Here is a 12,181-nt window from a genome sequence, read left to right as displayed (position 1 = left end):
TTGTCCCATGTGTTTTTTCCAGATTGCCTGTTCAAGCTGTGTCCCATGAACCGCTACTCGGCACAGAAGCAGTTCTGGAAGGCAGCAAAGCCAGGAGCCAACAGCACCACGGATGCTGTGCTGCTCAATAAACTGCACGTGAGTATCCCTCCTCTGCAGCCCCTCCTCACCCCAGCACTCACACCCAGCCTGCTGCCATGAGCATTCCCAGCCAGCTGGGCACAGGGAAATAAATCAGCAAGATTCCTTTGGAGATGTTCACACCAAGCCTTCAGGTCTCTGATTTATGACAAAGTCATGGAATAAACTGAGTTGGAAGGGATCCTCCCAGCTGCTGGCCCTGCACAGGCACCCCAACAATCCCACCCTGTCCCCAGGAGTGTTTGTCCAGTGCTCAGGCAGCCTCGGGGCTGTGCCCTGGGTAATTCCCTCTGGGGGAAGAACCATTCCCTGATCTCCAACCCAAACCTCCCCTGGCCCAGCTCCAGCCGTTCCCTGAGCTCTGTATCACAGAAAATGGGCAGAACCCCCTCCTGCTCCTGTTCCTGCTCCAGGTCTGTGTCCCCCAGTCCGTCTGTGACACCGGGGTATCCCCAGGAGCTCTGTCTTTAACCTGGGGCAGAGACAATGATGCTCCAGGGGAGCATTTTGGGTGTTAAAAGCATCCAAAAGGGACCTTTGGGACAATGGCACAGAGGAGGAGTCTCAGCACTGCATCTCAGCACAGGAAACCAGGAGCTGCTGCTCTGATCAATCTATTGGGACTGCTCAAACAAACATCGCTGCTATTGATATGTGGAAAGGTTGATGGGTAATTAGGAGTAATTACAAGGCCAGACAGCCTCTCCTTCCGTATTAGCTTGCAGTATTTAATATTTTCTGGGTAAAATGTTGACATTCAGCAGCTGAAAACTCAGTAAGGCAGTTGATTGCTGTTTTTAGAGCTCCTATATTAAAAAAAGCCAGCTTAACTTAAATACCATCTGTTGACTTTAGAGTTAAATAAACTCAGTGTTTATGTTAAAATTACATAGCTGGAGTACTTCATGTCAGAATTACAATTCTAAATATTTTTAGGTTCTTTAAGCCTATATTAAGCTCATTGTAGCCTGGAATACGAAATGGCCCCGTAGGAGAGTGTCACTTGCTGATTGCCATATGGCTGCCTCGCTGCTGCACTTCACAAAGACCCACTGGTGGACTCCTTCTGCTTCAGGGAATGTATTTATAACCCAAAAGGATCAGCTTGGCAGGGACAAAGCTATTTTGGGAGCACAAAGCTCCCTCACCTGGGCCGTGTTGTTAAGGGAAGTGGGCTCTGGCAGCAAGCTTAGAGTGATGGGGTTCAGGGTTTGGCTGCTTGGGTGTATCAGGAAAAGGGAGAGTTCATGGGTTTTAACAGAAAATGGACTCTAAATACTGCAACATGGAGAAGAAAAGGGCTTTGGAATTGCCCTGGATTACATTCTCATGTGGAAATGTCTCCCCTGTCCCTGCTCATCTGACACTTGACCCTTTTGTGCCAGAGTCCTGGAAATGCAGGACGAGATTCTTCCAGGATGAGATTTTTCCAGCACTAGCCTGAGCCCAGTAATGTTTGCACAGAAATGTCCCACCAAGACTTGATTGACTGGGAGAAAGGATTTGAGTGCCTTAAGTTCTGCTGGGATTTATTTAATCTGCACCACTTGGAAGTCTGAGGGGCTGAATCAGGTCTGCAGTGACCCAGGGCTTGAAAATAATTGTCCCATGGACATCACTCATACCAGAACTTCCTCCTGCCAGTCCCGTGTGCCCACGGGTCACCTTTTCCACTTGGTGGCACCAGGAGTGCTCTGAGCCTCGTGCCTGTGCCCTCAGCTGTGAGTTCTGCCCAGGATGAGGTTTCTTTATCAGCACATTGCATTTCCAACGCAGCTGATGATGCAAGATGTCTTCATCATCATCACTTGCCTTTTTTGGCTTCTGTTTGTCTGCTGGTGGAATTTATTGTCTGCCACGGACGGCTCCATGCTGAGGTCAGGTTATTTTAAGTTAATGCCATTTAAGGGATTTAAAATCTGGGACACTTGTCTCTCTGTGGTCGCAGCATCCCAGCTGCTTGAGGAGCTGACATCTAGTGGCCAGAAAAGTGCTTCTCCTGGAGTCACTGTCAGGTTTGGGAGCTGCTTCTGGAGTACATCCCAAGTCCTGGTTGTGCTTTCACAGAAAGAATTGTTTTCTGTATTTATGATAAATGTGGCACCTGGTGTAACAGGGCAGTCCTGGCTGTGGTTGCTGTTATTTGGGAGGGCTCTGGTGTCTTGAAGAAACCTTGTCTTGACAGAATGCTTGGAAATGAAGCAAAAAAGTTGTATTTCAGCAATACAGAGAAAATTGTGGTGCCCTGCATAACTAAATAATGTTTTGAATTTGAAAGAGCAGCTGTACCTCAGGTTCTTCTGGAGTAAGAAGCCATTTTTCATACCTAGCACAGCATCTGAGAATGGCACATTTTGAGTGAGCTGCAGCTGGTGAGATTCTCTAACAGCATGGAAAAAGCTGTTCCTTTGTCCTGGTACTTCACCTCACCATAGTGAGGAGCTGTGGGCACTTTTCTTCTCCAGGAGGAACCTGGACCCACCACAGTCCTTGAGACCTGAGAACCAAACCATGATTTTGATGCTCAACCTCCTAAAAAGTCCAATTTAAGGTTGCTCTCCACCTCTAGATAGCAGTTAAAGCAAATACAGAATTTTGATTTTAATTCAGAACATCATCTTTCCTGTAAAATGAAGAAGTTCTTTACCAAATGAAGTTGTTTAAGAACAGCCTAGGCCAAATAGCTCACTTTAAAAACAAGAATGGCAGGAGGCTCTTTGTTAATTATTAATGAGGTCTTTATCTCCTTATAATAATTCAGTTTTGCAAGGGCTTTCCCTTTCCCTGCCGTGTGGTGCAGGAGTCTCAGCTGTGGCACAGAGGATCCATCACCTCAGGGGGCACAAGCCCAGGCGTGGGGAGCTCTCAAATGCAGAGCTGCAGTGGGCATTTGTGTGTGCCCACAAATCCTGCTGCACAGGGAGGGGCTTTGAAGGCTCCAGGAAAACACAGCCTGGATTGGCAAAGGAAAATAAAGAGTCAAAGTTGAGGTTCTTTCATTCAGTTTGTGTAGAAGTCAGTAGAAAGGAAAATAGAATGCCTGGCTGGAGTGGTTACCCATCCCCTTTTCACCTTTCCCCCCTTAGGTATCTGCCTTCTCGCTTCTCTGAGCTTTTCACCTCATGTTTTATCCCAGAATTTTGTCCAATTGTACCCAAATTACAGGGTACTTAAATGATGTGTGTCTATCTCCACAAACAGTTGAGAAAGGGAATTGAAAATTGCACTGTTGGAAGCTGGAGAAAGAGGAAATTAGGCTCTTTCAGATGCTCGCTGTTATTGCAGTCCTTTGAAATGATCTCGAAGCAAAGGGAGTTTCACAAAACCCCCTTTTCTAAAACACTCAGCAATTGAACTGTTCTCCTTTAATTCCAGCATGCAGCGGATTTGGAAAAGAAACAGAACGAAACTGAAAACAGAAAACTGCTGGGAACAGTCATCCAGTATGGGAACGTCATCCAGGTAGGCTGTGAGCATCTGGGCAAGCTGGAGAGGGTTTAGGTGCAAATCCCCTGCTCAGTGGAGTGCAGATTTCTGGAATTCATGGTCAGGAGTGTGTAGTTTTGCCAGGTTCCACCATGCTCTGAGGTGGGATCCTGGGAAGCAGGGCTTGGGTGTTATTATATCTGTGATGAGTTCTTTATTATGGGTTAATTGTGTTGGGTTTTGAGGTCACCACTGATTGTTTGCTTCAGAAATTTTTGTTACACCTCTCATTAGAGTTGTTGGAAGGTGCCACATGCACAACACCAAATATCCTCTCAGTGAAATGTTGGCACTTAAATCATAAACTGACACAGAGAAGGAAAATCAGTAGAGATAGTTGGATTATCTAACTAGATAGATTATAGTTAGATTATCTGTTAGATGAGACCAAGCAAAGCAAGAGAAGAGCAGCTCTGCCTCTTTCCAGGAAGAGCCACTCAGTCCCAGCATTTCACAAGCTTTGGCCCTGGGATTTTTTGAACAGGTTGTTGTGAGTGATGAGGGCATCTCCATGTGTTTGTCCTAGCTGGGCAAGGGGCAGTTGGATTAACTGAGGGTGTTTTGTTCTGTGTCTCTGAGTGTGAGTGGAATTGTGCCCGAATCCATCAGCATTTGTACATAATTCAGTTTGCAGTCCTGTGTAGCATTGCAGTTGTCTGCACGCTCGGGTTGTTGAGGGGAGGAAGAGGAGCATTCTTAGAACTGAACTCTGATTCTTATTCTAGCTGCTTCACTTAAAAAGTAACAAATACTTAACAGTAAATAAGAGGCTTCCAGCTCTGCTGGAGAAGAATGCAATGAGGGTGACCTTGGACGAAGCTGGAAATGAGGGATCCTGGTTCTACATCCAGCCCTTCTACAAACTGCGCTCCATCGGGGACAGTGTAAGTGCTGCAGCAGGCTCCTCACACAGCCTGCATGGGAGGCCTTCCTGCAATTAATGCAATGCACACATCCCCCAGGGCGTGATGATGATGCAGGAACAGCCTTCTTGCTATGCTGTCATGTGGGGGAGGGAAATTGCTATGGTAACTTGTATTTTGGAAACGTGGAATGATCTAACATTGGAGGGAATAAGGGACCTAATTAGGCTGGCCTTGCACAATTCCTGCTCAATTCAAAATGGTAGGAAGTGTTGAGCTCCTTCAGGAGGTTTGGAGGGAATAATTAGCATCTTGGTTTTCAGTGTTGTCAGCTTAGAGCTGAAATTCGTCATCACTTGGGATATGAGGAGTGAGGTAATAAGGAAGTGAAATGCCCAAGTTTGTGGGAAGTCTTGAAGTGCATCACCATTTGAATCCCTTCTTCTGCAACATCTGAGTCACCTGGGTATAGAATCTTCCTAAAACCAGGAGGTCACGAGCTTCAGTGTGCTCTGGGGTTCAGGCCAGGCGTGTTTGGCACCTAAACACGGTGAATTTATCCATCAGCCATCATTTATCCTGTAGATAAATGAGGTATTCCACCCCCATCTGTACCAGGACTCAATCTGATTCTTCTGCAAGCTCTGGGTCCAGTAGCATGGGGGGTTTGGCCTCAGTGACTGAGTTTGGTGAGCTTGATTCTGAACCAAACAGAATCCTGGTGGAGTACTCAGACTGGCATCTCTCCAGCCTGCAAAAAGGTGATTTCCTCCCATAGCTCCCATTTAAAAAAAATAAAAAAAAAAGGAAGAAAGAGCTTTCTCAGGGTGCAAATTTGTCTGATGCTGCACTTCTCTGCAGGTTGTCATTGGAGACAAAGTAGTCCTGAATCCTGTCAATGCTGGCCAGCCTCTCCACGCCAGTAGCCATCAGCTTGTGGATAACCCGGGATGCAATGAGGTAAGGGGGCTTTGGCACAGCTGTACAAACCTCTCTGTGCTCCAGCTTAGCTATTTGTACATGGTTTAGAATTCAGCAAGTTGGTTGGTACCCGTGGCACTGCTTAGGAATGGTTATCCTGATAACCAGTACCTAAAAGTCTTGGAGCTCTGCTTTCTCTTGGGTGCTGGCAGAGGTTGGAGTTGGATCTCTTTTGCATGACTGGCTAAAACCAAGTTGTTCCTTCAAAATCAGGAGTTGTGGCACGGTGATGTGCCTGATACCAGTCACTGTGAAGAAAATTAAATCTACCAGCACAGATGTGTAACAAGTGGCTTCCAGGCAAGTCAGCTCTGAAATTACTTGTCCTGGAGCAGGTACAGAAAGGACTTTTCTTCTCTAGAGCCAGGCCTGCAGTGTTCTGGGGAAGATTGTCTAGAAAACAGGGCAGTGGCTGATGGCAGGATCTTGGCAGGCACAGGACAGGGGACTGATGGTCTCAGTTCTCCTCCTAGGTCAACTCCGTGAACTGCAACACCAGCTGGAAAATCGTGCTCTTCATGAAATGGAGCGACAACAAGGACGACATCCTCAAAGGGGTGAGCGCCAGCGCCGTGGCTGCCTGCAGCCCTGCTGGCACTGCCCCTGCTGAGCCTGCTGCTCCCTTGGCAGGGGGACGTGGTGAGGCTGTTCCACGCCGAGCAGGAGAAGTTCCTGACGTGCGACGAGCACAGGAAGAAGCAGCACGTGTTCCTCAGGACCACGGGCAGGCAGTCGGCCACGTCTGCCACCAGCTCCAAAGCCCTGTGGGAGGTGGAGGTGAGGACTGGGGCTGCCTGGGTGGGAACAATTGCTCCTTGTGGTTAAAAACACTCTGGGTTTCTGGTTTTAGGTACAATTTTCCCGGTGTTACAGGTTGAAATTAAAATCCCTTCACTTGCTGTGCTCTCTCTGTGCACAGGCACAGTGGAGCTCTGCTCTCTGATGGTGCAGCACAGAGCTCTCAGCTCAGGTGCTTTACAGTTCAGGAAAAGGGCACAGAGAAACATCAATGAAGTCATTTTCATACCAGTCACTGAAGTTAAATACCGGCTTATAATTTCCACTGTCCTGCTGAGTGTACTGAGGACTCTATTTTTGGTGTGGAATAATGTGATTATGTGTATCCTCATCTGATGGGAGGCTGCAGCCCCTTGCTAGTCTGTCTGAACTGGCTTTTTAAATTCGCTTGGCTTTTAAACAGAGTGACTAACACCTTGGCCATCACTGGCTTCTGAAAATAGCCTCAATCTCTTGTTATTATTAGCATTGGTTTATGATTTTAAATCTGTTTAAAAATTATGAGCTGCGTATAAGGATCAAAAAATAAATTGTAATGATGGATAGATGTTTTTATACTCCTTTTCCAGAAGTATCTGCTGTGACATTCAGCTTCTCCTGTATTTCAAGGAAAGGCTGCCAGTAATTAGCATTACTTTGGCATGTTGTCAGTCTGTAGTAACTGTCCCTGTGTGTGCAGTTACCTGGCACAGGTGAGAGAGTTCTTCCTGAAGGGTTCAGGTCAGCTGGGATGAGTTTTCTTTAGGAGTCAGATGTATCCACAGAGCAGCCAATATGAGCTTACAGGTGTTGGAGGCTCTGCTTGCCCCACTTTGCCAGTAAATATAAATATTAATATTAATTCTTTTGTGTACAGCGTTGTTGCACTTGAAATATTTCCAGGTGTCTTCCCTCATCCACTTTAAGCAGTCAAAAATTGAGTTATAGCCATAGGGTAATGGATTTGTTGCCTTTTCTAGGGCTTTGTTTCAAGACCTAGCAGCACATGCACATAGAGGGCACCTTCTTTAATTCATTCATAAACTGAGGTGAACTATTCCCAGCCAGCTCAGGCCTTCCCTGCACAGCCCTGGCCACAGACAAAAGGTGGATTTGTGTGTTCTCAGCCCTGGCCACAGACAAAAGGTGGATTTGTGTGTTCTCAGCCCTGGCTGTGTTTGCTGTTCCCTGCACGTGGGGTGAGGCAGGCCGTGCTGGGAAGGGGGCTGAGGTGTGTTCCTGTCCTTGCAGGTGGTGCAGCACGACCCCTGCCGAGGGGGGGCCGGCTACTGGAACAGCCTCTTCAGGTTCAAGCACCTGGCCACGGGGCACTACCTGGCAGCAGAGGTACGTGGGCTGGGCTGGCCCCTCTGCCTGCCCTCGCACTGTGCTCTCCTCCTTCAGCACCTTCTCAAAATCTGTCATTTCCCACCCTGAAACCGGACACGGCGAGGGAGGAGAGTGGGCATTAATGCAGAAATAGATGCTAAATGTAGGAAATGAGATGGAAGAGCTGAAAGACTGCCGTGGTCTGGGGTAGTCAGGAGCTGATTACACTTCTTGTGTGAATTCTGGAGTCAGGAACTTCTGCTGCAAAGAATAGGCACTAAATAGTATCCTGTCATGTGGGCCCTGGAATCAATGTGACTTTATTAACTGATGAATAAATGGTAAATGACTGAGAGCCTTAGGGGGAAAGGGAATTCAAGTGTTGGTAATTTCTCTTGAATCACTGATTTTTGAGCAGAATCGTGGAACTGAGTAAAAAATGAAAACACTGACTTCAGACCAGTCTGTAAGAGCTGCAGATAGAGAACAGCCCAGATTAAATATCCCATTTAATATTCTTGTGATAAGCAGATTGGAAAGCCAGAAGCATTTTGTCACATGCACACTGCAAATCCTTTTCAGTAGTGATCCAGTGCAGAGCTTTTCCAGTAAATCTCGGGTTTGCTAATCAACCAAAACAAAAACGTGCTCTTAGACCATGCAAGAATATCCTAGAGGAGATTGCTCTAACCTGATCCCTCGCTAGAATAATGTTTGTTCTAAAGGATTTCTCCAAGTCAGTAATTTGTAGTTGGGAATTCCACTTGGAATTTAAACAACAAAAAGAAAGCATAAACTGGTTAACTCTCTCCTCTTGTCCTGTAGTGGTTCTCCTGAGTGAGAGAGATCTCCCTGCGTGTCTGCAGGTTATTTAACTCTCACTTCAGCCTGGTGGTGACCACCAGGGTTGAGGTGATGCTCAGGCTGTTTCCCCTTGCAGCTGTGCTGGAGTTTTGACGTGCCTGTGATTCTGTTCCATCAGGTAAACCCTGACTATGAGGAAGATGACCTGGAGTGTCAATCCTCAGTAAGTATAGGCAAGGGGATGGTCCTGCCCCTGGCTGAGGAGGGCTTGGCACAGCCCCAGGGCTGCCCTGGCCAGTGCACAGCTGGCCCAGCTCCGTTGTTAGTGAAGAAATTAAAAACCTGAGAATGCTCTGGAGGCTTTAAGGCCTATCCAAGGAGTGGGTGTTGACACCTTAGTGAAGAATAACCCACTCTGGGCTGAAATAACACATTACCTGCACCCCCCTCAACTCCTCCCTTTGTGGCATCTTTTTCTGTCTTCCTGTTCTCCTCAACCTTTGCTTCCTTGGAGCACTGTCCTGCCAAGGGTGGACATGAAGTCTCTCAGGGTGCCACCAGATGGGAATGGTCCCTGAGGGGATGTCCCCAGCGCTGTGCCTGTGTGACCCCCGTGGTTGAGCTGTGAATTGGCTGTCGTTGTACCTCATCTCAGGAAAGCAGGACAACAGAGAGCAGGAGTGGCAGGGGGAGGGTGATCCCAGTGCCATCCCTCTGTTTGTCCTGTGGGAGCCAGTCTGTGTTGTCAGTAAATGTTATTGTGTCAAAAACTGAGTGTGTGGTGCTTTGTATTGACAGAAGCTTCTCTGTGGTGTCAGAGGGAAGCAGCGTGGCTTCAGTAGTTGAACACAGAGAAAACTGGAACAGCACTTTCCATTGTGGTTTTAATTATTTGGTTGGATTTGATCAGAGGCTTATGCAGCTTTCTTGGTCATTTATCCTGTGTTATGGAAGATTTGCACCATTTGGATATGACAAAGAGCTATTCCTTCCGTTCTTCAGAGATGGATGTGGTGCTTGGAAATCCTGCAGGGTGCATTTTTCCTCCTAAAAGGATTTTTCATTATAGCCTGGCCATTAAAATGCTTCCCTTACCCTCAGATATTGAGCTGTTTTCCTGATTACTTCTTGGTGGCGTTTGGCAGCTTGAGTGCAGTAAACATTGTAAAAAAACTGAGCAAACCCCACCCGTAGCTGCTGTCTGGGGTGTGGGGGGAATCCAATACCGAGGTGTTTTGTTGGGTTAATTTTTTGGAAGTTAATCAATGTTGAGGGCCTTTAGGGAGACACCCCTGCCCCTGGATAACCCCTATCCATGTGCATGGATTACAGCCAGGCACTGTCTCAGCTCTCTGGTTTTTCCCCGCTCTGTCTCTTTACCACTAGATGGCAAAAATGGACCAGCGAGAACAGGAGCAGGAGCACATAATTCAGCTCTGACAGGAAATTGCCACATCGTTCATCATTCTCTGGTGACAGGAGGGTGTAGGCTGCCTTATCCAACTTTATCCAAACTCCAGCCTGATCCGAGTGCGAGCTGTCTGCAGGGTTTCTGTGCACAGCTCAGGGGTTTTATTGGTGCTTTCTCCCTGTCCCTCCAGGGCTGTGCAGGAAGGGTTTCCCTGGGCCTGGGTGAGGTGCCAGCTCCACCTCCCAGCAGCCAAGGGGGCTGCTCTCGTCACCTTTGGGGCTGAATTTCCGTGCTCCCTGAACTGCCCCGTTTCTTGATTTCTGCTTTACTGCTCATGTTCAGCCTTGCCACAGTTTGAAGAGGTGACCAGTTGTCTCCTGAAGGACAAGCTGTGAATGCAAAGCAGCTGGATCCCTCCCTGTATTCCCTCCCCTTGCTGGGGGGGATGAAGGAGACAGCTGAAATTCGGAGAATTCATTCCAAGTGAGCGAATTTCTCCCAGAATTTCTCTCCAGATGGACTCTGAGTGTAGAGTTGCTCCTTCCCTTGAAGGCACACTCCCAAAGTGTATTTCTGTTCCATACAGATAACTGCCTGTTCCCATGCACAAAATCAGACTTTAAATGTCACTGCTTTGCAGCCAAGTTCATCGACTGCAAATATGTTAACTTGGGAGTATCCTGAGGCACAAGCAGCACTGGATACCTCTTCCATCTGCTTCAGGATGGCAGTGCCTTACAGCAGGACTTTGACAGGCAGGTGCCTCAGTGCTGACTCCCTTGGGTGCCAGCATCACAGAGAAGCTGAGAATTTGGTTTCTTGGTCACCTTGAGAATTGCAGCCAGGGTTTGGGTGTTGTACGTGGACAGCTGGTTCCTGTGTTCCAGGACAGTGAGCAACTTCTTCAGGGGCCTGTGATAGCTGGGAGGTCCCTAGGAAAGGATTTGGAGAAAGTTGCTGTTCCTTTTTCTCAGTTCATCTTTGTTTTTCCCTACCATTTTGTCCTTTCATCTGAAGCCCTGGGGTTTTGTCCAAGTGATGTATCTTTACTTTGTTGAAGGAGGCTGGGGATTTGCTGGCACCTTGGGAATAAAGATCCTTCTGGTGCCGTGGCCTTTGGAACACATTTTTGTGCTTGAGAGCAGCACAAGCTGTAGTGTGAACAGCAAGACTTCCAGCTCTTGATTGGCTTTTTGTCTCTCTTGCCTGGGATTGATGGATGTGCATCCCGTTTTTGCTGCCGAAGCTGATTATTTCCCAGCAAGGTTGTTGGTACACGGCATGGCCGGGTTTTGACATTTTCAGCTCATTAATTACGTGGTTGGAGGGATAATTGCAATGTGTGGGATCTGTTTGGAGAGCTGGTGGTGTCAGGATTGGGGATCTCAGCTGATGTGTGGTACCACAGACCAGTCGGGGGGAATGGCTGGGGGGTTTGTCTCTCTGGCACTGTGTGTGAGATGGAAATTGTGTGTGGAGGGGCAGTTCCTGTGCTGGTACTCAGGAGTTACACCAGGGGGAAGCCAGGAGTGTGGCTGGCCAGAGCAGCTGCTGGCAGAGTTGCTGGTGCCCTGCAGCCCAGCCTGAGGGAGTGCACCCCACACCCCTGCAGGTGTCTCCATACAGGGCAGGGTTTGAGATTCACCCCTTGCTGTTCTTATAAGGTAAAAGGACCCAGAAACTTCTTTGCTCTCCTGGCAGTAATTGGCTGAGTGGCAAACAAAAACACTGATAGGTCTCTTTACCTGTTGCTCAAAAAAAAATCTGTTCTCTGTTGGGCTGTTTGCCAAAAAACCCACCTAAACCATCCAGTACTTAAAGGAGAGCACAGAGGCTCCTCAGTGCATTTTGGGGGTGCTGTAGCAGGTGTGTGGGACCTGCCCCTACACTGTGTTCGACTTCGTTCCTTGTTTTATATTATTTTCTTCTTTTATTAAAACCTTTTGTGCTTTTCAAGACACACTCCATCACGCCACCTCGCTCGTCATTTTGAGCCATTTTCTGTGAGGGGCTGGGCACCCTCAGAGCTATTGAACCCTGGCAGAGCACATGAGGCTCTGTGAGAATTCAATCTGAGTGCCCTGGTGCAGCCCTGCCCGCCCCCCGTGTGTGTCTGTGGGGCTGTGCTGACCGCGGGGGTCTCTGTGCAGCTGGACCCCGAGCAGGACGCGGCGCGGCGGGGCCGGGGCGCCCCGGAGAAGATGGCCTACTCCCTGGTGTCTGTCCCCGAGGGCAACGACATCTCCTCCATCTTCGAGCTGGACCCCACCACGCTGCGCGGGGGAGACAGCCTGGTGCCCAGGTACGGCCTGCCTCGGCGGGGCGGGGAAGGGAATCAGGTTCCTCCTCAAATGAACACGGAAATCGCTAGAAAATGCCTGAAGCTTCA

General features: G+C 48.2%; 1 protein-coding gene across 5 annotated transcripts in view; it reads left to right on the top strand.

Moving 5' to 3' along the window:
• ITPR1 (inositol 1,4,5-trisphosphate receptor type 1) overlaps window positions 1-12,181 on the top strand; it is a 155,322-nt gene that overhangs the window by 43,713 nt on the left and 99,428 nt on the right. For 2 of the 5 annotated variants that reach the window (XM_063411835.1, XM_063411834.1), the window contains 9 exons: window positions 23-138; window positions 3,517-3,603; window positions 4,353-4,511; window positions 5,352-5,450; window positions 5,945-6,028; window positions 6,102-6,248; window positions 7,500-7,595; window positions 8,560-8,604; window positions 11,943-12,094. In XM_063411835.1, coding sequence (XP_063267905.1) covers window positions 23-138; window positions 3,517-3,603; window positions 4,353-4,511; window positions 5,352-5,450; window positions 5,945-6,028; window positions 6,102-6,248; window positions 7,500-7,595; window positions 8,560-8,604; window positions 11,943-12,094 — 985 coding nt within the window. Of the gene's footprint in view, window positions 1-22; window positions 139-3,516; window positions 3,604-4,352; window positions 4,512-5,351; window positions 5,451-5,944; window positions 6,029-6,101; window positions 6,249-7,499; window positions 7,596-8,559; window positions 8,605-11,942; window positions 12,095-12,181 lie in introns of those variants that run through there. The other 3 variants (XM_063411837.1, XM_063411836.1, XM_063411838.1) reach the window with 2 other exon arrangements.

This window comes from Prinia subflava, chromosome 14 (assembly GCF_021018805.1).
Source record: "Prinia subflava isolate CZ2003 ecotype Zambia chromosome 14, Cam_Psub_1.2, whole genome shotgun sequence".
NCBI classification, from domain to species: domain Eukaryota; kingdom Metazoa; phylum Chordata; class Aves; order Passeriformes; family Cisticolidae; genus Prinia; species Prinia subflava.
The sequence above is the reverse complement of the archived record's forward strand: the minus strand, read 5'-3'. Positions and strand labels throughout refer to the sequence as shown.